The following is a 23371-nucleotide window of genomic DNA, read 5'->3' as shown; positions in this document are numbered from 1 at the left end:
ACAAAACCCTGCTCTCAACGTGAAAAAAAGGCTGGATTTTTAACTGAAAAAGAAACCACTGTAAGCAGAACACAAAGGAAAGAGAGATGAGCGTAATAAAAATATCGTCAGTATGGGAGGGTGCCTGGGCATGTTGAAAACAATGGCTTTGCACTTTGAGGGCTCAGTAAATAATAAATGTGTCCTCAGTTTTCTGGAAGGCTCCTCTCTAGTCCCATGGGAAAGCTAGGCTAGAGCCCGGGCTGACAGACACTGCAACATTTACTAATAATTTTTATGTCTTTGCTTATACTAAATAATCTCTTACTTCACTTGGAGCACTTGGAGGAAAAGATCCTAAATAAGTATTTGCTAGTGTGAGTGAGCATCAGCTTTTTTCTGTTTTCAAGTGGAAGCTTAAGATAATAATCCAAGTGACTTAGAAGTTAGTCTTTCCTATAATAAACACATTTTTAACTGTCCTGGCATCTCCTCAAAATGTGACATATGGGTCTTACGTGTCTACATCACAGATCATGCCATCCATCATGGGACAGGATGGGACTGGAGCAGCGTAGGGTAAAGAAGGGCTGGGGAGCGGAGTACTGCTGCTGCCAGCACAGTTCATGCAGCCCTTCGGCCCTTCCCAGCTCTCTCCTTGGGACTAAGGTTGTTGAAGTGAGCTCCAGACTGGGTAAGCTGTTCATGGCTGCAGGGAGCCCGCAGTCTGGTCAGCCTGCTTTGCGTTTGAGTTGAATTCTTACAGCATAGTGCACAGAAGACGGATGCACAAAATTAAAAGAAAAAAACAAGAGTTGCATAAAAAAACTGTTGTTCACTAGCAAGTCATCTGCATTAATGCATTTCTTAAAACTAGAAATAGTCCCCTTTTCAAGAAATACAGTGGAATAAAACAGCTAAGTCCTGCCATCTGTGAAGGAAAAGCTTGTTATTATGCATACATCAATATCGATGCTCTCATAAATCCAGTATTTATGCAATATTGTCTGAATAGTCAATCCAGAACTAAACACTCTGCCCAGGATCTGAGGTCTGTCTCTCCCAGAATTAAAACACTGGTAAAAATGTTCATTTTAATTTGAATGTGATTATAGCGATTCAAAAGGTAGCGTCCACAGGGAATGCAATAAGGAGTTGCGTAAGGCTTAGGGGACAAAGCCTGAAAGCAGGAATCCTGGGCAAGCGCACAAGAAGGGCCACATTTTGCGGCTGACTGCAAGAGCATCTAACATGCAGGGGTGTTTTGATGTATGTCCCGTGCTTGTTGTTCTTTTGATATTTGTCAAGACACTGGAAAATCAAAAGGCGATTTTCATCTTTGTTTCGTGCTGGAATTGATTACAAAAGAAAAAAAAAACTAAAAACCAGATCTGTAGAGATTGCTAGCATACAGAGTGTTTCTCAGGAGTACTGAGGTTTAAATAATAAAGACTGACTTTTTTTTTTTCCAATCCATTAAGGAAGTGTCCTGTAAACATGCTATCTCTGTGAGGCATAACTTTCAGATGCCAGCTAGTGTGGAAGTGTGTATGTTAAGAATAGATACCTCCTGAGGGAACAGTCACCTGCATGGATATTCTGAGAGATATACTGGGAATTTCTAACTAAAATCTATTTTTTCCCTATTGTGTTTTTTAATGACTTTAACCTAACAGTGCCTTGATCTGTCTTTAACATGGGCTCGTAAGCATGATGGTAATGCATATAAGTAATTATTAACATTATTATGCTTGTTTACTCTCTTAAATCCTTCAGTGATTCAAGCCCCAGCTCTTTAAAGCTGTTTATGTCCATGCAATACAGAGGCAATTGCAGGCTATACCATAGATGCCAACAGTCTGTTTTTTAAACAAGATGAGGCAGATTGGAAATGACATTTTTCCATTCTATTCTATTTTAGTATTTAAAAAACAAAATATAAAATATTATTTTGAATTTAGGCTTAAAATAGAAATGTAAAGTTGAGAAAATCCCACATTCAAAATTTGAAACTATTTTGGATTGATGTTTTTGATCAATTTTCTGAAAAGATTTTGTGCTGGCCGGGTGCAGCATTGATCTATGAGTCATGAAAATGGTAGTTCAGGTGTCTTGCACCCTTGTTCATCTCTGCTGGCTGGATCTTGCTGTTGAATTTGTATCACCATGATTCACCCCCAGTTCATTGCAATCTCCCATCTGATCGAAACTCCCGGATGCCGTGTAAGTTAGGCAGCCACAGGGGCAGAGCAGGGCCACGAGGCGCCTGACCTCTGCGTTAACAGCTCTGCAAATCAGCCACACACTAAATGTCAAAATGCAGTAGTACCATTTTGTTTAACAAAATGAAATAGTTCAGTTCAGGATGACATGGAAAACAGTGGAATACGGATTTCTTATTGCCCCAGTGCAAAATAGAAACATCATTATTGGAGTATTGTTAGAAGTAGGCTTTGTGTAAAATGTTTTTTTCATTGGAAAAGAAATCTAGGTGGAAGATTTCTGTTGAGCTATAATAAGCAAACATTGCTTAGATAGCCAAAGATTGCATATACTGGTCTCCATGATACTCTGCAGGGTACATTTATTTACTCAGGGTTTGAGGAAGGGATGCGGTTCAATGGGTTTCAGTTGTCTTCCACATGGAGAAAGATGTCAGGTATGGCTGGTTTATTGTGTGCTGCTTCAAGTTGGTTTTATTTTAAACTGTTTTCTGAAGATGGCTGTATTTGGGGAATTCAGTAGGTTTGGTTGAAATAATAATGGAATAAATTAATGGCAAATGACTATAAACTGTAAAATATGTCTCTCTTGTCTGCAGGTAATAGCAGATACCACTTAAAAGGCCCAAAACTTGGGGTAGAGTGGGAGTTAAAACTGTATTATGGTGTTATTGCACTCAGGGGGGCAAACACAGCACTAGGGGGAAGCCCATATTTAAAAGGAATTTTATCTTCTGACTTTTTGCTCCTTACTCAAGTGGGAAGTGATTGTTTCCTGTGATTCTGGAATGAAAAAATGCTCTATCTTCTTCAGGAGATTGCTCCGGGCGCTCTGAAGCCCATCCTCATCAGCTCTTGGTTACAAAGTCACCGAACAATATGTGCCTTCTTATTAGAATTGTTGGTGTTTATTTGTTCATTTTAATTTGGAAAGGAGATTACTGGCCCCTATGCTTAGCTGATGTAAAAGATGAATAAATGCTCACTGGTTATTCTGTTTTTTGGAAGTGGAGGGCCTCTAAAAAAAGGTTATCCGGGTCATTTTGCAAGACAGAAAAGGATCAGGCCTTTCCCTATCTGTGTAAACCTGAAATAGCGTCTTAGGCACAAGGAGGCTGGAAGCTGGTACGACTACCCTCTGAGAGGCTGGAATCGAGTTGGCTTTCCACAGAGGTTGGCTCCCTCTGCTCTCTTAATGTTAAGTGCTCGTTTCTGCCTAAGGCAGAGGCTGTAGCGGATGGAGAGACTCGCGGAAACCCTGTTGAACCTTTTTGCACAATTGTGCAATCTCAGTTAAAAAGGCTGTGTTATCCCCTCCCTGAAAATCTCAGAGTGTGTGCAGAGTGTCCTAGAAGGGGCGAGTGTAGCCCAGCTTGAGGACTTGGAAGCTTTTGCCAAGGTCAGAAGAAATAGTTTTGCCCTTGTCCCTGCAGGCAGGCCTAGGGACATGTTGCAACCCAGCTGTCAAGGTAACTTGGGCAGTTTTGCACGCTAGCTCACATCGCCTTCAGGTAATGACAAACCCATAACGTGGAAACCAGAAGTGCCAGCCCACACCAGCTAAGTTTAGGGGAGCTTATGTTATCCACAGCATATTGTAAATGGTGGCTTCGGCGGTCCTCCGGAGCCCTGCTCCTTGCAGCATCTGTGCACATCAGTACAGCTTCTTGGAGCATGCTCGTGCTGGGCCGTGGGCACCCCGTTTGCGAGGCGGGTGGCCGGGCGCGGGAGCCTGGCTGCTGCCATCAGGGGTGCCTTGCGACAGCGTCAGCAAAGCAAGTGGGTTTTAATTGGCGACTGGTAAAAGAGGCCATTCTGTGGGCTTGAGGGATTTCGGGAATAGTTTGTGCATCAGTTAGCAGCACCTGAGCTAGCTTGGTTTGAAACACTTTGCATATCCCCACACTGAGAGCGTGACCTAACCTTTGCCTTTCCTCTCTTTACAGAGCAAGTCCTTAAAAGACACAGGCATTACTCTCCCCACACAGTGTAACAGCAGGCAGCTATTAACGTGAATATCAGCCATTTATCATTCCTTCTTTGTTTTTTTATATGCTCCATTTTGCTTGAGCTAATAGAGGGTTTCAGATGCTCCTGTGTAATAGCAGTGTTTCTTATCTGCTGTGAGTTAATGTGACTGACTGGAAGTGGTTTTCCGTAGCAAGTGTCTCTGGTGCATCCCTTCCCCACCCAGAAGCAGCTGTAAACAGCTGATGTTAATTAGCCTCCACCTGCTGACTGTGCCAAACAGGCATGCCATTGCACTGGGACATAAAAGGCTCCTGGTCTATTAAGTCCTCCCTCATACCTTTGGTAATGCTGATAAAATGCTGACCTGTTTTTTACCCCGGTGGCTGCTGTTGCTAAGCACTGAGAAAAATGACCTCTCTCCTGTAATAATCTGCGCTGCACAGTTCAGATGATCTTCCACGGGAAGCTGTATCACTGCATCTCTCAAGGCAGCTATTTTCCCTTGTAGTCTTTGCAGTTCCGGCCATGTAGTTTATAGCAGCACCTTGCTTTTGATAGACCCTAATTAAGCAGTGGTATTTTGGGGCTGTTTTGTTGGAAGCACATTAGGGAAACTGGTTAGTAATGATCAGCATGGCATGCTTGGAAAATAATGATTAAGAGCTGGGAAGGTTGTACGCTAGTAATTTACCGTCACAAAGCATAACACTATGTGCACAAAACTCAGAAGAAAACGAAGAGCCCATGAAACAGTGGTTCTGTCCTTGGAAGAGATAGCTTGTATTGCAAATGCTAGTAAAATTCCTTGTAGCGTGTGCTGATGCAAAGAGGAAGATAGACTTCAATACAACTTATCATTTTGCTGTCTTTATGCCCAAGATTGCTTCATCCTGCCCACCCAGGTTACTTCAGGTGGGTTTTGAAGGCAGTGCTTAAGTAGAACATCCAGTTTGCAGCAGCTGTAGTGACCAGAGAGGAAACAAGTCCATAGCAAATACAGAAAATGGAGAATGAAAAAATGAGTTAAGCACTGGAGAATTAACTGAGCAGTGGTGCCAGGATGTTTTCTATTTCTCTCGTCAATTACTTCCTTTAATTTTTTTCTCTAAAGTTAATAATTGTACTTTTTTAGAACCCTAGAGGATCTTAAAGCACTTAAGATGGTACTAATTTAACCCTGTAATGAAGTGATTCTGAGAGAAACCATGACAATTTTTGTTATGCCAGTGGAGAAGAGGGCACACACAGATGTACTGATTGCCTACGATCTCAGAGGAAGCCCTGGAACAGATAAAAACAAAGAGCCTGTGATTTGTCCCTCTTGAAAGCTAACCCAGATCATTCCACTTGCTCCAGGCAGGATCAGCATTATTCACCAAGGATGGTTTAGATATTTGCATAACCTGTTGTTAAAACCCTCCGGGCATGGGAACTACTTTCAGTGATCTCTCTTTCAGGGCTTAACAGTCCTTTCCACCCTCCTTACATTCAAGCTGCAGTCATCACAAAGCAAGTTTACCATCTTTAGTCGTTTCTAATCTTTACAGCAAGATCTGGAAAAATAAAAATTCAGTAAAGATAATGTCACTGTTCCTAGGGATTTCTGATTACTTTGCTGCAATGTAGACAAATACTGTAAATAAAATGTGCCATGAAGTGAAGGAGGATGGAGGAAATAAAATGTAATCAAGTCATTAGACTGTTAAATGACTTAACTCCCTAAAGCCATGTTTTTAATTTAGGTAGTCCAGTCCTTCAACACTGAATATATTGTTTTTTTTAAATCTGTCATGTGAGATTTTACACTACTCCTCCGATCTGTTCAGCTTGGACGTTAAAGATGATGTGGCACTTTTTGAAAGAGCAAAATGGTTTCCACGGAGCCCTACCCTGAGTCTCAACATTTTTGTCTTGCATGCTGGGTACCGGATGTTTCCCTGGCTACTAGCCTTGCATATTAGACAGTGCTGCATAATTCAGGTTTATGTATGGAGTTAAATCTTGTGCTGCCTTGTCAGGCAGACAGCCCTATTTATCCCAGAGGGAGTTTGCATAAGCAAGGAGGGCAGGATTTGACCCATATTTGATAAGGCAGTTTGGGATCCTTTCATGTCTACTTAAACATACGTACAATATGTTGTATCGTTAGTCACTTCTTTGCCAAGGGAATATGTTTCTATAATGTGCTTTAATTTCTAATGGGATTTTTCCTTTTTTTCTTCTAGTCTGACACAAATGCAAGTTACTTGAGAGCTGCTCGAGCTGGCAACTTGGAAAAGGCTCTTGACTACTTAAAAAGTGGAGTGGACATCAACATTTGCAATCAGGTTAAGGAATATTTTGATTGAATTGGCTGTGTAAATGCTTCTCTCCCTCTTCCTCAAATCTATCTGTATATCTGCACTTCATGTCAGTGATAACTTAATTTCTTATTTTGATAAGCCTTCTTTACATATCTTACCCAATTAAAACTTTTATTTTATCCCTTACCAAGACATCATTCCACTTCTGCTTGGAGAATATCGTGCTATTTAATATTTTCTGTCATTCCATTTATATTACGTCAGGGCATAGGATAAGCACATAGAGCTTAAGACGCCAGAGCTACTACATCATGATTTAGTTCATACTTTTTCAATATAATTTAGTTGTTTTGAAGTTCACATAAGAATAGCTTTTGAAAGCAGTCCTCTCACTGGGATGTAACCATTTATCTCCTGATATGTTGTTTGCTACGCTGGAAAGCCTGTGCCAATCTTTTTCATTACATTTCTTCTTTGTTTCTTTCTTTTTTTAATCAGAATGGGTTGAATGCTCTCCATCTCGCTTCCAAAGAAGGGCATGTAGAAGTTGTCTCAGAACTGATACAGCGAGGTGCCAATGTGGATGCAGCGACAAAGGTCAGCTGGGCCTGTCTAACTGTTCTCTTGTTCACACCGATCTCGTGGGCACGAGGTGTCAGCCAACTGATTGCAGACGTTGCTGCGGCAGTAACTGCGTGCTCTCCACTGTTGATGTGGTCTCAGGAATTGTTTACTAGGAAATTTTTAGATTATAGTAAATGTCAGGGGTTACTAGTGATGAGATTTATTCAACAAATTCTAGATTCTCATCTTGGTTTCTGTACCTGTCTTCCAGAATAACTACTCACTGGAAGTATTCACTAAGAGTATTTCATCCCCAGAAATACTGTTTTAAATGCCATGCTCTTGACAGTATTGTCAAGTATTCAAGTTGTGTCCTCTTTTCAAATGTCACCATCTCTCATTTCAGAAAGGAAACACAGCATTGCACATAGCATCCCTCGCTGGGCAAGCAGAAGTAGTCAAAGTGTTGGTTACAAATCGGGCCAATGTCAATGCACAGTCTCAGGTAAAGTAATACTTCTCACTTTGGGACGATCCAATATATTGCTGACCTACTAAAATCTTTCTCCCTTTGTAAACTATGTTGCTAATAAATGCATGTGGTAGATCTCATTGTGTTAATGCTGGCCCTGGAAAGTAGGATTCAATAGAGTCAGTAAGATGAATGTGATCCTGCAAAAGTCAAAAGCTCATTCCTTTTTGGCCATTCCACACGTTAGGTAATGGAGGACAGGTGCAAGGACAAAGTTTAAACACAGAGCTGCCGTTTTATTAATGATCCAGGCATTTTAGTGAGTCTAGTGCTGAGTTCATTTCCCCCTTGTAAGTCAAAAGAAAATCAGAACTTTAAATCTCTCCAGCTGCTCTTCCTTTCTGCTCCTTCCCCCCAGTCCTTGCCAGGTGATCAGAGAGTTGCCCACCTCATTCATCAAAGGAAAGAGCATAGATATAAAATTTATATTTTAAGTTGTACAGGAGCCACACAGACACCTGGAGAATAAGAAAGCAGTGCCGCTATCAGGACTGTTTGGAGGATACCTAAAGGGGTTGTGTAATAGGGAGCGCAGCAAAGCATTTACTGTTCAGCCTTAGATCTGCCCTGCAGTGTCCTACTAACTGCTGATCATTGCATAGTCAGAAGAGATAATGATAAAATGGGAGAGTGGGAGAGAACTTGTTCAAATGAAAGAGATCCTGTTTCGAAGTGACTCAGTGTTTCAGGCTAAATGGAGTTCTTCCGTTCTCCTTGTATAGGGAGGTATTACAGGAATGTGCAGAGCTTTTAAGTTTGGTCAAGACCTCTGAATGAACATTTAGGCCAATTATTGAAAATTTGAAATACAAGGGAAAACAGTGTTGGTGTTAAATGCAAAGAAGCAAAATGAAACACTCTAGACACTCTAGAATTCTAAACTCTATCTCAAAAAATCCATAAGGCACGGATCGCTGGAAGCGGGGCAGATGTGTCATGGGAAGTATCCCTGCTTGTCTGCCTTGTTCCTCTACTCTCCCCTCATTTATTGGGGATTAGGTTGGTAGATGGCCTTCTCGTCTGGACCAGTATTGCCATTTTTTTGTGCTATCAAAAGGTGAGTATGATAGATAATGCTTGTTAAAAAGGAAAATTTTTAAATATGCATTTTAAAGAAATAGGGTTTTTTTCATGGTCTCTCAAATAATATGAACAAAATATTTAATTGATTTTATTTCAATAATATTATTATTTATATTTCATGTTTCATTTCATATTTTCTTCACCTAGATAAAGAAAATAGGCTAGGCAGTTCTACTTCCTTACTCTTTTATAGTAGCTAGATACCTCAATATTTGGTTCAAAGCTTCATAGAGTTTGAATTTGAAGAGCATAACAACAACAGCAAAATAGTTTTAAGTAAAATCTTGAACAACTGTTAGGAAGTAAAACAAAGGAGAATCATTTCCCATGATTTTCCTGTTGAAGAAAGCAAAATAGCTATAAAAGAATCTTTTCTTGGTTTTTTTTTTTTTTTGATCATGGATTCAGCTCTGAAACTAAAAATAATCCACAATTGTAAACACCTTATGTAACTGCGTTGTGCTTACACCCTAAGGTTTTGCCACATGTTACCCTAATGTTTCTGACTAATGAGAATAGAAGATATTTTTTGCTCATTTTGAAGTCTCTGAAGTCTTTGCTTGAGAGACTGGTATATTGGTTGTTCCCCACAGTGATACCTGGGAGTGAGACACCCCACATGGGATTCGGGTCCCTCAGCACAGCCCCTGTGGGCCTCAGAGCTCCCTGTTACTGAACTGCCTCTAGACCTGCTTTGCCTGTGGATCAGATCATCGCTTGTAGCCTCCTAAAGCTTAGAAAAACATTCTGTGAATTTGGCAGGTCCACAGAGAGGCTACCCAAAGATTTTTTTCTGCTTGTTTTTCATTTTAATGCTGACCCTGTTTTTCATGAGTTTGGCTTTTTCTCCTCTTCCCTTGAAGGTAACAGCTGCACCCTGCTGAAAGAGCTAGCTCTAGGAATATGAGGCTTTCTTTAACTAAATATTCATATCCTTAAAAAAAAAAAGTGAATTTTTACTGAATCTGAATTTTGCACTTGTTTTCACGACTGTTTATTATCATGGAAGAAAAAATATTTTCATTAGGCTGGTGATCCTTTGGCGATTTCCATCTCTTTTTTTTTTTTTTTTCTTTTAAAGAGAGAAGAAAGAACAAAATGTGGGGGTAAAGATGATGACTACCCAATAATAAATTTAACATAAGAAAAAGGGTTCTGCTCTGCCTCCAGATTCTAATAGTATTTATTTTCTGAAACTAATAATTAGGAAGTGTTTCCTGCTTGCTTTTTAAATGTGAATGTATAAAATTTAAAAAGTGGACTTAGTTTCCAGCTGAGTTGGTAAATAGATATTGATTATGCCATGAAATGATAGGGATAAAGTCAGACTCTGCTGTTCACTAAAATAATAATCTGTAATGTGACGTATCAGGTACCTCAGCAAGGGCTTTCTGGGTTCTTTGATTTTCATTAAGCAGACTTTTAACTGCATGCTAACTAAACCGTGAGGCCGTGGTTCTGGAGAGCACATTAACACATTGCTAACTCTAGACTTTGGCTCTGGTGGGGACTTCAGTGCCTGCTTTATGCTTGTAGCAATGCTTTTCTGAATGGAGACCAAATTATCAAAATACTGGAACAGCAGCAGACCTTGCAGATTGTGCAAGCCTTGTAAACATGTGGTTTCACAGCTGCTCCGTGTCTTCTTGATGGTAAAGTTCCTCTTGGACCAAACATTCAGTTTGCCTCATTTCCTTTCTAACAGCCCTTCCTTCTGCCCTCCTGTTTTTCTGCTGTCCATGAATTCTGTATGCTTGACCCCAGATCACCTGTGTTCTCCTCTGTGGTCAGTGTCTGATGTGTGCTGCACAACTCTGCCCCATTGCTATTAAAGTCAGATGTCTGAGCTGTTTTTACCATGGCTAGTATAACTCAGCCGTATTCACTGCTATAGGTCTTAGACTGTGGTTTCATCTCTCCAGAGTGCAGAATGTTAATGACTTTTCTTTGGTGCAAATATATGGTCCAACTCATCTCAACTCATCCCTATTTGGCTCCACGGTTTCCTACAAAATCTAGTTCACTGTCTGTGGTGATTGTTCTAGCTGAATTGCCAAACTGTTCTCCTCCTCCTCCTCCTCTCCTGCTGAAGCATCTGCCCCAACAATGTTTGCAACCCTGACAGTGCTTATACTCTCTCGACCAAATCCAGTCATATGGGAACACTTCCTGAACATCTCCTGTATTGAAGTCAGATGAAATATCTCTTCTGTTTTACCTGCTATTATTAACCATCCCTTACCTAGTATTTTAGACTACTTGTTTACTTCATAACTGCATTGACTCTTTCAGAGTCATATGAGGAGTTTATGGAATACAGGATACTAAAATTGAGTCTACTTTTTTTCCACTGGAATCACAGAATTGATACGAAGGTGGGGCAAGCCCAGGAGCTGCATTTGGCCGTTTATCGTGTCCAGAGTAATACCAAGCTTCTGTCTTGTTTTTGACCAATTGGTGCCTTTAAGACTTCCAAACTGCTTCCTCCACTCTCAAAAGAGCCTTGATGTCAGGGAGAAGTGCTTTCTCCAGCAATATTAAAATGTACTCTCTGGGTTTCCTCAGTTCCATTTTATTCACGTCACACACATTCAGCCTTTGCCCTGCCTTAGTTGTGTGACAGCAAATCTGCAGTGTCTGAACAGAAAGCACTAAGATGCAGTGTAAGTGCTGAACTGAACTCGGTCTTCTCAAAAAGTAGGCTGGGGCAGTGGGATGTATCTGGTGGTCTTGGGCAGGCTCACAGGGGAAACAGGTTCCTAGGATCCCTGAAGAGGAGGCAGTCAGGGGAAGCTGTCTCCCAGCTTTCTCTAGTTGTCTCTAGACTTTTGGTCCTAGTATAAACAAAGGGCCTGACTAAAATAAATGATTTGAGTCTGAATGTAAACAGACCTTTATTGTGTTTTAGGCTGAACATGGGAACACTGAAGGGTAGTTGAACCCTGCTGTTGTAGTGCTAACGATAGTCTGCGACTGTGTCGTAGCTGGAAGCAGATGGAGCACTAGACAGCACCATTGGTCTAGCATTGGTCGTTGCTGTATCCTTCATACCTGTTTTATGTATGCTGCAGATTGCTGCTGTGCAATACTAGGTCACAGTGTGTCTGATCTTTCCCTTGTAGCCCCAGAGCCTTGTCTGGCTCGAGCCTCTTCCTCAGCCCACTCCACATACACATTTCCCCCTCATCCTCCCAGCACTCTGGAGAGTAACCCACGGGGTAAGTGTTGTGCAACAGGGATATGAAATCTAGGGGGGCCTAGGTAGGAGCAGTTACTGAGGGTGATTGCTGCCCCCGCCACAGCTGGCTCTGACTGGAGTGCCATCCTGGACTGAGATCTCCCTGAGGTAGGTCTTGGGTCTGCAGAGATCACGTTGGCAGGCAATCGGAACAGTAGTGAGAGGAAAGAAAGCGAGTGCCCCAACAGAGCCCACCGAAGCCTCAGTGACCTCCTGCCCAAAAAGTTTAATGGAGTCATTACCCATGCTGGTACTGTAAGGAAGGAGATTAGGCAAAATCTAACAGAGGTACGTCTGCCAAAAAGGGTATTGCTGGAGTATGAAGAGGATAACATAACAGATCAGAGGAAGGCTGGATTGTTGATCTTATTCCTGACGCTGCCTTGGTTGTTTCAGCATTACCAAAGTATTCTGTCAATGGTACATGAATGTTTTAATTTGTAATATAAAGTTTGTTTATTCAGTAGTTAATGATTCTGTTGCACTGAGGGACATGCAATGCTGTGTGAAAACCAAGCAACTTCCAAGTGCAAATCAGTGAGTTTTATAAATCCCTGTAGGGGTGTCTTGAACCCAGGACACTTTTTGTTCCTTTTGCCTTTTTTGGATTTCTGAGTGATTTCATCAGTGCTGTGAATTTCCAAAATGCATAGATCGATAGGGAAAAATGCATCCCCTTAATATTAATGCCCAAAGCAAAAGGAGATTCAGTCCCTCAAAGATGGTAAGCTGTATACAATGAAGGCAAAGACAAAAGCATTGGCTGTAAAAGGAACGCACTTGCCAACGAACGAGTTAAGCTCTGCAGCATCTAATACTTGTGCTGCGTTTACTGAAATCCCTCACTGGAGCATAATTTGCGAATTGCTTTCATGTGGTCGGAAACACTGAACTACCTCTGTTTCAAACCACTGAGAACCAGTGATCCTGAAATCTCCCGCTGCCTGTAATGAGGCAGCGAAGTGGCCACAAGCAGACTGTGCTCCATTTCAGCTCTTTGAGGAGACAAAAAGCAGAAGTAGCAGGGAGGAATGAGAGAGAAGTTAAAGCTATTAAAATAATGGGGAGAAGAGAAAAGATTGGGAAAGTATTCTGAAGAGCTATTGCCCTTGCTTTCCGTAAAGATTTGTATTATATTTGCCTATCTGATTTTCTGTGTCCATTGCTGCAGCTACATTTATGAGGCATCATAACTCCTCTCTACCAAATGTTTTTTCCAGACTGGTTTTTCATCTGAGTTCACATTTGAATTCTTACTTGGCTGGGGAAATTGTACATAATCAACTGAAAGATTCCATCACATCATGTTTTTTTTTTTAATATTACAGTACCTGAACACTTCTCTTATCTTCACTTAAATCAGCAGAGACCTTGCCATTAACTGGGATATGAGCAGGCAGTTTGTCGTCTTCCTAATCTACCTGACTTCTGCAGATTTCTGGTGTGTGTGTGTGTATGATATGTATATGTAATGTTTGTGGAGTGTTTACACTTTTGTTTTCCTATTTCAGAATGGTTTCACTCCATTGTATATGGCAGCCCAAGAAAACCACCTGGAAGTTGTTAAGTTTCTTCTTGATAATGGTGCCAGTCAAAGCCTTGCTACAGAGGTAAAAATTCAAATTTTAAACTGCATGAACAAAGTAAAATGTGCCTCAGCAGTTGTCCTTGATAGCTTTTATCAAACCAGTCTTTTAAATACAGAATTACAGACCAATAGAATATTCTCTCTGCAAAGCATGCTAACAAATACTGAGTTATTGGCTTTTCAGCAGTTTTAACCATCTCTTGCCACCTCTGAAATAAAAAGAACCTTAACTAAAACAGTCCTAAAAATAGATGTTTTCTTAACCTGAAAGACTCCCAGTTATGATTAAGTGCTTCAGCAGGGGAGCTACGTGCAAGATATAAAAGTTCTCTATGGTTTCATTAAAGCTACTGAGTAGAGTAATTCTGAGGACAACCATAAAGCAAGAGGAACTGATTATCTACACTTTGGAGCCAGCTCTGGGATATCCAGGGAAACCCCAGGCTTGCTTAGTGCTTGGAACGTTTTCTGAGCTGCTTTTATTGCTGTGTTGATGCCCATGCTGTAGTACCCAGCTATCCCAGCTGGTCTTGCAGTGATAATTTTAAGCAGACAGAACAATGCAAGGTCCATCCCTGAAGGTGTTCTGTGGTCTTTCTAGAAGAACACTTTTATTTCTTGCCATTGAGAAGTAATTCTGCCTCAAATAAGGCAACTGGGAAGGAAAAGTGAAAACTTATCTCAATAAAGTACGTTTAAGAAAATTAACATGTCTGTTATTCTTATAATCACTTCATATGTTTTCCATCTGATTAATTTTCAGTTGTCTTTATTCCAAGATTTGGCTAAAAATGTAGTTCTGTGTTTGCTCTCTGTAACCTTTCATTAAATTCTCACTGAGGCATCTGAACTGAATCCGTGAAGTAAATAATGCTATTTCAGAAAGTCCCACTTCTCACAAAATATGAAATGCAAAATGAGTTTATTTCATCACTATATATTATAGTATCACTGTATACTTTATTGTAATCTTTATTAGTCTCTTCTGAAGTCAGTGCTGTAAAAAAAAATTAAACACATGGATCAGAATTATGTTTTGAAAATCACTAATAATTAGTTATAGCTAGAGGTGTGCATCCGAAACTGATTTCTGGAAACGGACAAATACATGAAGTCAAGAAATACCAAAATGAAATATGTTCAATGTGTAAAATTAATTGAAAACTGTGGTTTTCAGAATGCTAATTTCTATATCTTTGTAAAAGCTTGGAAACAAAGAAGTCATGGGACCCCCAGAGACCTACAACCTGATTATGACTTTTGACAATGTTAGTCGTATCGTTTTCTGAAACTAGATATATCTAAAATTGTGCATGGGTTCTTTGTTCTTATTCTTTTGTATTGTTTTTCCCTTAAGCTTGGTATGTCAGCTCAGGCTGGACATTTCTCCAGCTCAGCTTGATGATAAGGTGCAATCTGATTTTCATCCATGGAGAATTCCTGTGAAGATACCAGGCTACCAAATAGTGTTGCCATTATTGCCTTACTTTGTTTGTGATAGTTGTTTATGGGTGCTTTTTTATTTTTTCCTGGGCAGAGTTTTAATATAAATCTAATTTGTCTTTATCACTGTAAGTGTAAAAGCCTTTGTTGCTAAACTATGACTACGTAGCTAAATATTTAATAATAAAACCTTTTAACAGAGCTATTTTAATGGGGGGGGAAAATAGAGCCAGCTGTTTTCTTTAAAATGTTTTGAGTTTGGGTTGTTTTTCTGGGATGGGGTTTGTTTGCATTACGTTTTGAAATGAAGTTGCTAACTATAGAACTACTGACATAGTGCTCCTCGCCTGCAGTTGCTTTTGTGCGGGCTGGTGCGTTCAGGCAGCCCGCAGTGGCAATGCGTTCCCGTCAGGGTTCGTGTTCCTGGTCACGGCTGCCTTGGCCCTGGCTCGGCCATCTCTACGCCCAGAATCGAGGGGCAGCTCGTGGGGGCCGGAGGAAACCCAGAGTGCAGGAAGGGGTGGCAGCTGCTTTCCTGTGGAAATGCAGAGCTTCCTTTGTCCGCTCTCTTCTCCCTAAGGCAAGGGGAAAAGGTGTTTTTAGGAATTTTTAATTATTATTATCAGCATTTCCTGCATCAGAGAAAGCCTGTTGAGGAAAGATGTTGTCAATAGTGGAATGACCTTTCTTTGGGCTGTAGCTGACCGTGCCACTGCTGTTAACTGTATAAACGAGCAAGGAGGAAAACCTCTCCGCGTCACCGAGCCCTGAGCAGTGTCACTCTGGGTTTCGTCACGCAAAGAGCCTCCATTGCTGCAGGCACCGTGTAGCTCTGTTGCCAGAGCCCTATGGTGGGGATGCAGGTGGAGAGTTTTGGCCTTCAAAGGTGCCCAGTGGTTTTCCCTGCCGTGCCGTTGCCACTACCTGGGCCAAGTCAGAGGCAGTGGCATGTCGCCTCAGGAGGCTGTGCTGCTGCGGGAGCGTGCCAGCGTGGGGGCGAGGGCCAAGGCTGCGGTTGAATGAGGAAAAATACTCATCTTTTGGGAACCAAGGAAAAATACTCATCTTTTGGGAACCAAGGAATTTCAGATCCCCCCCCCCCCCAAAAAAAAAAAAAAAAAAAAACCAACAATTGTGCAGCTCCTCCTGTTTAACTTTTAAGTTGAGGCTTCCTATCTTTGTTCTGGGAAGCTAGAGAGGGAAAATCCTTACTGAAAACATTACTTTAAATTCCAATAATTAGAAAGTTAACAGTTTTAACTCTGCACTTCTGACAGAGTAATAGGGATCTACTTTCTTCTGTCTTATTGCTACACCTTCATTTCACACTTTTACAAACATACAATTTCCCCATGACAAAAGTTGTTAGGAGCAACAGAATGTGTTTATCTGCTAAAGTGCAATGAAGTTTAGAAATAAATATCCCAAATAAAGTAATTTGCATTTGTGATATTTTTAAGTGATTTATGAGTATTATCTTGGGCAAAGCTGAATATTTTCCTGGATTGGAATAACACTATAAATGTTTGGGAAATGTCAGTATCTAGATGACAGCTGTTACGTTCTTTAGTTTGATAAAAATCCATAAAAAGTATGATTTTATAAAAGCATCTCAGATTGTACTTTTCTGTGTTGAATGCACTTTAAAATCTATTAAACAAATATATTCTATTTTTCAGGTCTCTTATTCTGCATTTCTTTGGTTGCTTTACTAGTCTTAAAATTATTTTGGCTGATAAGAGGATTATCTATTACTTCCTGTGTTAATTTTCATAAATGAAAATGTTCACTTTGTAGTTATAGTAACACAATTGGTATGTTGGGAGAATTTGCAATTCCTTTCCAAATTTTATTAGATTTACAATCTGCATATAAAAAAATTGGAGGACAGAGATGAAGCATGAATCTATGCTTTTTTTCATAAAAAGCATGGATTAATTACCTCTAATTGCGAGGGAAAGGACAAGAGTTTGCTATGGAGACATCACTACCATCTGTATTTTAACATCATTTTAGCTTTTTATATCTCTATATGCTTGTATGCTTTATTATAGATGTAAATGTTAATCAGTGAGTAATTTCACTTGAGTTTTTTTTTTTCCAAGTCTCGTTCCATTTTGTTTGTGACCTACACTTTTATATTTAAGTCTGAAATATCCGATAGACGTGTTAAGCATTTCGACCCTAGTTCGTCGATGCTTTACTCCAATTTAAGTGTCATTGCAAGGTACTTTTAATTTGCACCATTTTTCACTTTGAATTTGAGTTAGCAGTGTCACTAATGCTATGATCTCTTCCTTCCCCTTTCTACCCCGGCAACCTTGGAGTATCTGTTGAGAATCCCCATTGTATGTTGCAGGATGGTTTCACGCCTTTGGCAGTAGCTTTGCAGCAAGGGCACGACCAGGTGGTTTCATTATTGCTTGAAAATGACACTAAGGGAAAAGTCCGTCTTCCGGCTCTTCACATTGCTGCTCGCAAGGACGACACGAAGGCGGCGGCTCTGCTACTGCAGAACGACCACAATGCTGACGTGGAGTCAAAGGTCAGTTGCAAAAAGAAATAAGGTTCATTTCTGCATTAGGTGCTGACCATGTGTTACATCCAATGATGTATTTTGCTGCAAAGTTATGTATCATTTCTCTTACAGTGTGTGATGAAAAATAAAGTTTTGCTTGTTTCTTCCTTTGCCTCTTTCTCCCTCATCCCTCACCCTTTTTGTTTAAATCCAGGTTAAATTCTCCTGTAGAAACCTAGCAAATGGAAAATAGTAACCAAGATACTATTAAAATTATTCTCTTGGGAATGAAAGCCACTCCTGGAGTGGGGTGCTGTAGACATCTTATAATAAAGTCATTTGATTAGTTGTTTGTGATCTTGTTACTTTAAGAACTCTGGTAAACATGTAACAATTAACATTGAAAAGCCACGATCATTCAGCTTCCATTCAGTCGAGCTTCCTTTCTGTGCCGATTGTGCTGTCCTCAGAGCTGCCATGCCACGTAGCATTCCTGAAGCTTTTTGCATCCATATCACCAGTGGTGAACTAACCGTTCATTTTTTCCCCCTCTTTGCTTCCAAATGTGTTAACCTAGATGATGGTGAATAGAACAACAGAGGTATATATAAATATATATATGCATCATCACTCCTCCATGACTTAGTGCTGCTGCATCATTTCTTCCTCCTTTTTGCATCGCCTTTTGTAGGATAGATACCTGCTTTAGACTAAATGAAGTAGCATGTGCTAGAGAAGACTGTAGTTTAGATACCAGGGCTTTCTGCAGCTGAAACTAGGGGTTAAAAGTGAGAGTAACCATTCTTTGGAACTAACTGTCATCACAAAAGCGTTGTGTTACATAAGATGGAGTTTTCGGGGGTTCTCATGCTGTGGATGTTTATCGGATGTGTCAAGAGCTGCAGACAACCCTGTCATGTTGTGTGCATCCAGGACTGATCTTTTAGGCTTCTGCATGACACTTACGTTGATGGTGTCAGCAATAGAATGATCCGAGAGTGGTTTTAAATCTGCAAAACTCCCAAAGCAAGGCAGTGGCAGCTAGCATGGCTTGCTAACAATTTAGAAATGCATCTAGTTCCCATAAGGTATTGTACTTTGCAGGACTGATGGAATTGCTGCATGTTTTAGCATTATTTTAAAAGGAAGTAAAACTACTTAAATGTGAAAATAAGTTGCTGAAGTGATGTTATCAGTAAGGCATCTTCTAATTAGGCTGACAACTTGTGGCGTCTGAACATAACCCAATGTGATTGCCCACAGTGGGAGACTGATGTTTATGGTACTAACCCTTGGAAAAAATCCATATTAATCATTTAAAATGGTCTTTGATGTTGTTTTCATTTGCATCTACTTTGAATTTATAAAATCCAGTTAGCAAGTATCATCAAGTGACTTGTCTCTGAACTTCTGCAAAGAATCTCTAAGAGATTTAAGTTGCAAGACTGACATAATATAGATAACAAATAGATATTTCTAGTTAGAAATTCTTTTCTTGTAAAAGACAGATCATTGCTTTTAATGCTCAGATGTTTTGCTGATGTTTCTCTGGAATAACTGAAAGTTTTATCCTAGTTCTGATCTTCTAGAATAATTATGTTAATTTCTTTTCCCTTCTGCATAGTAATATAATTTTATTTAGACTCTCAGAGAGTCTATAAATAAGTATCAGTGAGTGAAAACTAGTACAGAATTGGAATGGTGACTTGCAGCAGACTCTGCTTACTAGCTTTTGACAGTGATATGATACAAATTTCGGAGTATCAAGGAGATATAAAAAATAAGTATCTATTGGTTTTGTTTTGTTCTTTTTCCAGAGTGGGTTCACTCCGCTCCACATAGCTGCTCACTATGGAAATATCAATGTAGCTACATTGCTGTTAAATCGGGGTGCTGCTGTGGACTTCACTGCAAGGGTAAGAATGAAATCTTAGTTATGCTTAGTTTGCTTAATCATCGCTTTGAAACACTTCTACCACAAGGTGTGGAAACATGCATTGCTCTTACCAGCTGAGGGGCCTTCTTGTTCTGTTGTCATAAGCTGTAAAGGGCATGTGTTTGGGCTGCTGAACAGAACCTGAGCGCTAATCCCCACCCCTCAAAACTGAGGCTTTGTTAACATTTTTGTTTTAAAGAAAAAGAGCTGCTATTTTCAAAGCTCCAGGGTTGCAAAAGGCAGGCTGGGGTTCAGCAAGATGAATGCTCCTGCCTGTAGCTTTGCCATATGGAGGAACACCATCCCTGCTGAATTGCCCTCGATATCCAGGTGCTTGCAGTGAGCATGAAGTGCAGGTGTTACTGGTGAATAAAGCAGCTGCGCCTTCACTGCATATGCAAGAGTCGGGTGATACATCAAGGTGATCTGAGAAACAGGGGAGGTAGAGAATGAAGTTGAGGTATGGAGGTGGAGAGGAATCAGTGGTGGGAGCTCTATGGCAGCAGGCACAGTGGAGTGGGGAGGCGCTAGCCCTCCTGGGCCCATGAGCCGTTCACCCAAAAGCCGCGTAGCCCAGGGAGCAACAAGGTGGCTCTGCAGATGTGCAGTGAGTAGGCAGGAGGTGGCGTGGGCTTCCCAGGAGCTGCTGGCTTCATCTTGCGCTCTGGGCCGCAGCGTGACAATGCCTGCCATGAGGGGTCGGGCCTGATCGAAGACCAGACAGGGCTATATGAGCAAAGGAGCACAGTCAGTGCAGGGAGGACATGGGAACCAGGAAACGTAAGCAGAAAAGTAAGGGACAGAAAACGACAGCAGGAAATTAGGTATTACTGGAAGAGCAGGAGAATAAGGGGATCTATGTGGACAGGGATACAGCCATATGAAGGGCAAGAAAAGAAGATGGTCAGGCATGAGACCAAAGAATAAAGAGAATAAGAGCGTGCTTATAGAATTTTTGCCAATCTACAGCTAGCGATCGTTGTCAGCACAGAAGGGGTGTGTGACTGAACATAAAACAGAACTGTGTTGAAATTCATAGTGGAAAATAGAAGGTCAAACTCTTAGGGAAAGAATACAGGTGTTTCTCTTATTGTTTTTTCCACCAGTCTGCCAACCAAGAATGAGAAGAACCTGGCTGGCTGTATTAGTTGATCACTAAGGGAAAAAAAACAAACAAAAAAAACCAAAAACAAAGCAAACGTGATACCAAGTTATACTGGTCAAGGTATTTCTAGTGTAGACAGGAGGAAAACAAAAACAACCAAAAACCAAAACTGAACTAAACAGTAGCGAGGCTTCTCTGGAATACATTGTACAGAGGTGATTAACCTGAAAAAGATTCAGAGGATGCCTAATAGGATCATTGGGAGAAATAGAGATCTCCGTTATAAGAGCCGAGAATAAAAACTTGACTCATCAGACCTAGCAGAACAAAGCCAGGGAGGAGATGTGGTAGCTGGTGGAGAGGAGGACAGAGAGAAAAACTGCAGGGAGCCAGAAGAGTCATTAAAGCTAAAAGAAAACGTTCACATAAGAACAAATAGGTATAAACTAGCCATGAACAAATGTTGACTAGAAATTAAAAGAGACTTTGATATTAAAGCAGTGAGGTTCTGAAGCAGCCTTTCAATTATGGTAGAAAATGCAAAAAAAAAGTGTCTTCAAGATGATATTTATGAAGGGAATTATGTAGTATGGTGTCAGTGATTAGAGAGGACTAAACTAGACAGTTCAGCAGCTGCTTTTCAGAGGTTTTGATATCTTTTGTATCAAACAGCATTTGACCATCTGTTGCATTACTTTTACAAGAGCAAAAGTAAAATATACCATATATTTAGCATATTTGCCTCATAGAAAATGCAGTATATCCTTTTACAAATGCAGTTTATCCTTTATAAATGTAGTATATCCTTTTACTTTAGACAATACAGGTCTAAAAGCTGTAATGCTTCTATGGTTAAGGAGTATAAATTTTCAAGCAGCAAAGCATTTATGATAAGCATTGCAAAAAATAAAATAATTTTGTTTAGCAATGAAGATACTTTTTTTGACTTCTGGGACTTTTGAAACAACCTCTTAAAAAAAAAAAAACCTCTTCCCTCCTGCCCCCAAAACACATCAATTCTTTACAGTTTTTTTCTTAGAGATTGTCTGTGTTTAGTAATTGATGTTGTTGGAGAATGCAGTAGACCAGGAATAGAGGCGTTGTGCAGAGCACCATCAGTGTTTTGATACAGAATCTTTTCCTTAAATTTTAAGCAGTGGTGCAGGTGGAAAGGACTGGTGCTAGCCACTATTCGTTCAACACTGCATCATCGTTCAGTGTTTTTATTAAGGAAGATAAATCCCCGCAGCTAAGAGGCAGTGTTATAAGGAGTGTTCCAGTACCTACTGATGCTGGCAAGAAGAGTACTAGCAGGTAGTTGATCAAGCTGACAGTTGAGTATCAAAGATAAGGATCACCTCTCATACATTGCCCACAAGTGATGCTCTCCACATCACAGGAGCATTTATTACTAAAGGTGTTTTATATTACTGGCTAGAGAGAGGTCCAGGGTTAGATCCACATGCAGTTCATGTACTAAGATAAGATTTGGGAGTTAAAGGTTTCTGGGAAGCCTCTAACTATGTGTACTCAGGTTTCACTGATAATGTTGACCTCTTATTCCCAAGTCCTTAAATTGACCGAATTATAGCATTAAGACATTTCAAAATCATAAGCTTTGATGTTCAGTATTTGATAGGTGCTAATTGCAGGAGCAAGGAAGATGATGGGGTCTTGAGTCAACTCTTTCCCACTCAGAAATAAGATTAGGGATTAGCAATGCATTAGCAATTAGTAGCATTTAGTAGCAGTGCCACTAAACATCATCAACCTATGCTTGGTTTATTAAAATAATGAAACCTGGGCTTCAGCAACTCTGTTTTGTATTAGTGGCACTGCTAGAGAACAGATCCAAAATAATTATGCTGTCTGCCCTTCTCCTTCAAGATTTGGAAATTCCAGGTTCTTCCACCTTAGTTGTCATCGTCGGAGATGGCAACTTGATATTAGATTACCCAGACTGCAAGGTAGATGAGTAGAGGTAGTAAAACAGGTAGTAGGGGTAGTAAAACAGGCACTAAAAAATGACCCACAGGTATTGCTTGCCCACTGCCACCTCATTACCTCTTGTCGTTTTGTTTAATTTATGTGAACAGTATCTATGATGTGCTGTGTGTCTCATCTAGAGGAAAAGCCCTTAGTTGAAAAGTTATCTGTCTAGGAGGACAAACAACAGAGCAAAGATACGGAAGGAATATAACCCAAATAAAATCATACTGTGTGTATGTACTGTGATTTTCAGAGGTACGAAGAGCAAGTTGTAGGATGGGGGTGTCAGGTGCACTTTGTACATTTGAAAACCACCAACCCTTTTTCCTTTGTTTTTGTTAAATAAACATGAACCAATGCTACTTGTCGTCTCCTCAGGTTATCTTAAACTATTTAAGCAAGTATCAATTCTGGGGAGAGCTTTGAAGAAAAGCAGAGGACTAGAGCATCAGAGGACACTTATGTAGAGGGGGCAACATAAAGACGGGCGTGCGAGGGAAAGAGAAATAGCCAGCTCGCACCATCTGTGCTGTGAAGGTGGGGAGGGATGCAGGTAACATGAGGGGACATGTAGGATGGAGGCAGAACTCTGAACTGTCAAAGCAAGGGCCATGGGCATGTGTGGTGTAGGAGAGGAGCCAGTGATAGGGTCTAAAGAAGCTGGAGGGCAGGCCAGAGGCAAAGGAGATCTTTTTAGCTGCTAGGTTTTCACTGGACTTCTGAGAGGCCTGAGAGAAGAAAGAGGTTCCAGCAGTGAAGGCCATGGAAGATGTGAGCTTGATGGCTCCCAGTGTGTGGAGAGGAGCCTAACAGTGGTGCTGTACTGTGAGTAAATGATGTCCTCGGTCTCCTCACCCCTGCCAGTGGTATACACCTGCCTGCCTCTCAGCTATAACGTAC

At 40.6% G+C, this 23371-nt stretch overlaps 1 protein-coding gene across 17 annotated transcripts in view; it reads left to right on the top strand.

Moving 5' to 3' along the window:
• Positions 1-23371, top strand: part of ANK3 (ankyrin 3) — a 373731-nt gene that overhangs the window by 219091 nt on the left and 131269 nt on the right. For 12 of the 17 annotated variants that reach the window (XM_068950763.1, XM_068950765.1, XM_068950766.1 and 9 more), the window contains 7 exons: positions 6398-6499; positions 6974-7072; positions 7446-7544; positions 13404-13502; positions 17283-17468; positions 18019-18042; positions 19259-19357. In XM_068950763.1, coding sequence (XP_068806864.1) covers positions 6398-6499; positions 6974-7072; positions 7446-7544; positions 13404-13502; positions 17283-17468; positions 18019-18042; positions 19259-19357 — 708 coding nt within the window. The remainder of the gene's footprint in view (positions 1-6397; positions 6500-6973; positions 7073-7445; positions 7545-13403; positions 13503-17282; positions 17469-18018; positions 18043-19258; positions 19358-23371) is intronic. The other 5 variants (XM_068950768.1, XM_068950771.1, XM_068950770.1 and 2 more) reach the window with 1 other exon arrangement.

This window comes from Struthio camelus, chromosome 7 (assembly GCF_040807025.1).
Source record: "Struthio camelus isolate bStrCam1 chromosome 7, bStrCam1.hap1, whole genome shotgun sequence".
In the NCBI taxonomy this organism is placed as follows: domain Eukaryota; kingdom Metazoa; phylum Chordata; class Aves; order Struthioniformes; family Struthionidae; genus Struthio; species Struthio camelus.
Note: the sequence above shows the minus strand (reverse complement) of the source record. Positions and strands in the feature narration are given on the sequence as shown.